At 43.5% G+C, this 5,000-nt stretch overlaps 1 protein-coding gene across 1 annotated transcript in view; it reads right to left on the bottom strand.

Moving 5' to 3' along the window:
- Window positions 1-404: 404 nt before the first annotated feature.
- The window catches only part of LOC113799912 (enolase-phosphatase E1), a 60,887-nt gene continuing 56,291 nt past the window's right edge, over window positions 405-5,000 (bottom strand). The window contains exons 6-7 of the mRNA XM_070129156.1: window positions 4,315-4,499; window positions 405-4,103 (exon numbers count right to left, since the gene is read on the bottom strand). Of these exons, the coding sequence (XP_069985257.1) occupies window positions 2,517-4,103; window positions 4,315-4,499 (1,772 nt within the window). The 3' untranslated portion in view covers window positions 405-2,516. The remainder of the gene's footprint in view (window positions 4,104-4,314; window positions 4,500-5,000) is intronic.

Below are 5,000 nucleotides of genomic sequence, written 5' to 3' on the forward strand. Positions count from 1 at the left end.
ACAGAGAATATAACATAACGTTTTTGAGTATCCATAGACACTAATCATATGGTTCAAACCTTATAAAAGATAAGTAGATTAGAGACAATATGATAATGTATATGACTTTAATAGACTGAATCCGGGAAGAATTCTCCTTTCGCGATCACTGGTTGTTGGTCAAGAATCTCTAGTTATATTATTTAACATTTGCAAAAAAAATTGTTACGCAAATAGGAGTAAGACCGATATTTCTGACAATATATTTATATATATGTGCCTGTGTGTTTGTTTGTGTGTGCTTACTATAATATTTACAGAATTGCCAAAATTCCTTTCCCTGGTTTATTTTCATGTAATGGATATGATGTTAGTAAATAAAGCACATTTATCAATAACTGATAATGAAACTACCACAATGCCAATTAGTGTGTTTAATACATTCTTATAAGATTTCCGCCTTACGCATTTATTAAACACTGACACACAACCTGATATAGACACACACACACACACATACAGGCGCGTACGCAGACGCGCGAGCACACACACACACACACGCAGATACATAAACATATGTATGTGTATATACACATATAAATACATATACACACATGCATATATATATTTGTGTTTAGTATATATCTGAAACACACATATTTCGTGCTACATTGATAAATATTTTCAAAGAATTACATTCACTGACACTGTAAACTATATATGATTTATTTCAATACATAACGTGTTTACTAAGATATAATACAAATTCACATCATACAGGTATGGAATTTATATACAAAAAACTCAACACATAGGAAGGCGGAACAAGTTTTTGAGCTTTTTAGTCCGTTAAATATCGGAGGACTGATGACGCCATCTTCCCAGTAGGGCCAAACCCTTTCATATGTTTAAAATTCTATAACATGCCTATATAAAGACGCTTTCCAAATGGTCTAATTCATTCATCTAGCTCATGGCAGATCACATTTCGCATGCATTTTAAGAACTGCACATTACATTATATTAACGCCAATCGTACGTTAGACGCTAAAGGGGTATGGTTACCTTAGGGCAACTACGATAGAACGGTCGGCTGATGACGTATTTTGTCTCCGAGGACCTTCCACTAGCTACGTCCTAACAGCTATAAGATGATGGCTGGATTTGTGACATCTAGAAAAATTCACAGAAGTTTCTCAATTTATCACATGGGCATGAGCATTGTGGACAAAAAGTATACATCTGGGGGGGGGGGGTATTGTTGATAAACACACATGAGCTGTTAATCTTTGGACACGGGTATGCACACTGTCTACGTGACTCTAAGGCAGGTAGGACTGAACAGTAATAAGAGTGAAAGCTTCTTCATTATTATACGTGAAAGACCATGTATCGGGAGGAAGTGCTGGCTTTCAAGGTTATATAAAAAGAAGGCAGTACGGTGTTATTTCCAAAAGAAAAAGGTAAGTCTGTTGTTTGTTTCGGGTGTCGATGGCTTGCTGCGTCTCGTCACGTGTTTTGTGCCAGGGAAGTGCATGGCCGGGAACCTCAAGGGAAATGGTGTGCTTTAAGGAAAAAGTGGAGAAAAGTGAAGGAAAAAAATGATAAAAGTCAGAATAAGAAAGAGAGAGAGAAAGAAAAAGGTCCAGGAGAAAAAGAGAACACATTTGCTTACGTGCGTTATTAAAGATATTAACTCCAGTTCAAACAACTGTCTGTTGAACATTACATAAAAGTGTTTACAAGGAACATGAAACATCACAAAAAGAAAGAAAAAGTGAAACATACGTTTGAAAAATACTTGAACATCAAAGCTTATCAGAATACAGTTTCATATGATTGAAAAATGTACATATCGGACACTAAACGCTAAGAATGACTACCTATTGAGGATTTTATCTCTAGTATTATCATTTGCATTTGTCAGACGGAGGATATCGGATTGGTGTTGGTAAAGGCTAGTCCTGAAGAAGCTTGGCATGTTACACGTTGCGGTTCAAATAAGGCTCCATTATTGCAATACAGCATGAATGTGTTTACGAGTATACCTGAATATACAGTAATCATATACTCCACGTTGAAAAAAGAGAGTACTAAAAATCTGGTTGACCTCTACAGGTCATTTTCTATTTCATTTCAGTTCCGTTTAATCATTTTATTTATTCGTTTATTAATCATTATCATGATTTTTAACTTGAAATCTATGCTAGTTTTGTCTTTCTCATTATGTAAATCTAATGGCATTTCCAACAACATCGATTAATCTACTGATGACACAGTATAACTGACGAATATATTATAACGTTTACTTTGTACTGGGTGTGATGGAAATACATTCTGCGAAAAAGTAAACTTCTTTCTAATGGTTCAAAGGATCTTTCTACCTCGAAAAAAAAAAAAATCGTCTTGGAAAAGTGCCATATGACATCGAAAGTGCATATGGAATTCATACTACTATCTATCTCAAATAAATAATTCGATTTCAAGTGCTAGACATCTTGATATACGAAAAGACAATGATCTGGCAACACGACCAGTTACCCGAATAAGCCTTTGAAGATCTGCGAGATAAGGGGCTGCCTCCCCGCTTGGCCGTCGGCATCACTGTGCTGGGCAGGGGCGGGGTCAGAAAGTGTCTCGGGTTTGGCCCCTGTCACTGGGGTTTCTTTTTCTGTTGAGGATTCAGAGCCCAAGTTTATTGCTGGACCCTCTGCCCCCTCCTCTGATCTGCTGTCGGTGTTCCCTATGGTAGATTCTACTGTTTCATCTCCTGTGGGCTTTTCTGCCGCATCTTCTGCTGCAGGTTCTTCCACCGTGTCTTCCGCTGAAGAATTCTCTGTCGCATCTGCCGTTGCAGGCTTTTCCGCCACGTCATCTGTCCTAGCTTCCTCTGCCGGCTCTTCGTCTGCAGGCTTCTCTGACATACCAGTCGTGTCCATCTTAGGTTTATCGGCCATTTCCCCAGCTTCAGGTGCATCATCCGTGTCTTGAATTTCGTTTATTTCAGGATTCACTTCCATGTCAGTTAGGTCCTCCTCTCCTTCCGGCATGGCATCTCTGATGACAGGTACGAGCGCCACCGTCTGCACCGTGGTTACTGGAGGCTCATCTGGCCCTTCCTCTTCACGTGCGAAGGACTCCGCACCGTTAGTCTCACTTGCAGGCGTGTCATCTCCCGGAAAGATGATGCTGGAGGCCGGTGGTAGCGTCCCCTCAGACCCTGGGTCCCCACTCGGCGCGTCCTGGCCAGAGCTGATGGGATATCCTTCGTCCATCCCCCTCTCGTTAATGAGACTTCGCGTCGGGTCGGGGTTCGGAGGCTGCGGGTCTTCGGGGAAGATTATGGGGCGATTCGCCGTCTCGGCTGCGTCGTCCTGGCCTCCGCTGGTCTGCGCGGGCGCGCTCTGTTCCTCAGCTTCACCGGCTACTTCAACCCCGGAGAAAGATTCGTCCATGTGCTCCTCCGCGGATTCGTCTGCCAAGGAAGCTTCGATGAGTACACTCTCTGTTTGTGTTATGTCGACTTCGACAACTGTCCCTTTACCTGTTGGCGGTACTTGCTCTTCCTTTTGTGCAGGGGTTGGCAGCGCATCGTGAACAAATATCGGTCCTGAAGCAACCACAATGATGGGTCCCTTCTCTTCGTCTGACACTTCTGTGGGCAGAGGACTCTTCGGAGTCACCTGCTGATCTTCGGACTTTGTGTCTGATTCCTCTATCACGTTCTGCTGCTGCTCGCCTTCCAGCTCCACCGGCTTCTGTACTTCAGGCTCGTCGACAAGCTGCTCCACCTTCATATCTTTGTTATCCTTGTTGGTACCATCATTATTCGTTATTTTCTTACCACCTCTGAACTTCAGCAAAATGCTTTCTACGTCTTCAGGCTTAGTGTCAGCCTGTCTCCTGATCCTCCGCGCTTCATCCGGCTTGTAAAATCCGAGATCAATTTTCTTGGCAATCCTGGGCCTCTCGCCCTGCGCCTCCCTGCCCTCGTCGTCAGAGGCCGCGAACACCTTGTGGGACTGGCCCTTGCGGCTGCGGTGGCCGCGATGGAACCTCTTCGGACCCTTGCGGTGGTGCGGCGACGCGGGCTCAGGGGGGCACACCACCTGGGCCCAGCCACTCTGCGGACGCAAAATCGAGTCATTATTTGTAGATAGTTAACTAGTTTGTCAAACTCCTAACTATTTGTGTTGTTATCCTAGTTTCATTAGTATTACGATTCGATTCTATCAGTGCAGTCCTTAGAAAAGATTGAAAATGGAAAAAAAGAGTCAAGCCACGGGCGTCAAAAATCCACACAAACCCAACGAAAACGCCCGTGGAACTCCTTACCTCTGGGTGGCAGTGGGAATAACCCAGATGGTGGTGATGGTGATGGCACACCTGGAGGCCCGAAACTGTCACACTGGTCTCCTCCACGTCCTGAGGGGCGGCGACCCCCACCTGGCGGCTCACCAGCACCCAGGGACGGCGAGGGGAAGGGGGGCACACGTCGCTTAGGGGGCGCTCGCTTGATACTGGGGGGGGGGAGATTAATACATAAAAAAATCATGAATTGACCCCAAACAACGGTTAAATTAATAAATGATTGAGCAAATAAATCAAACGCAAAATATGAATTAGAATATAAACATCGGCTGGTGGACCCTCATATCGTAACTCTATATTCACTTTTTGTAATAAATCTGCTTATCAATTTACCTACACAATCATTATTTTTGGTAAATCTCCAGATTATTTGATCATACTTCTATCTATCTATCCATACGACGAAGTACATATTTCACACAAAGCCTATTTAGTGAAGCCTATTTCTACTTCAGCCAATCCGGTAAACCTAACCCCTCTCATTGTCTTTTGCAATGATCTGCAACACGGAGGCATTGAGAAACGGCTTCTTCCTTTCTTTTTTCTCCCTCTGTCTGTTTGTCTGTCTGTCTGCCTCTCTCTCCCTCTCTCTCTCTGTCTGTCTGACCGTCTCGTTCTCAACCTCTCTGTCTGTCTGTCCGTCTGTCCGT

This window comes from Penaeus vannamei, chromosome 13 (genome assembly GCF_042767895.1).
Source record: "Penaeus vannamei isolate JL-2024 chromosome 13, ASM4276789v1, whole genome shotgun sequence".
NCBI lineage: Eukaryota > Metazoa > Arthropoda > Malacostraca > Decapoda > Penaeidae > Penaeus > Penaeus vannamei.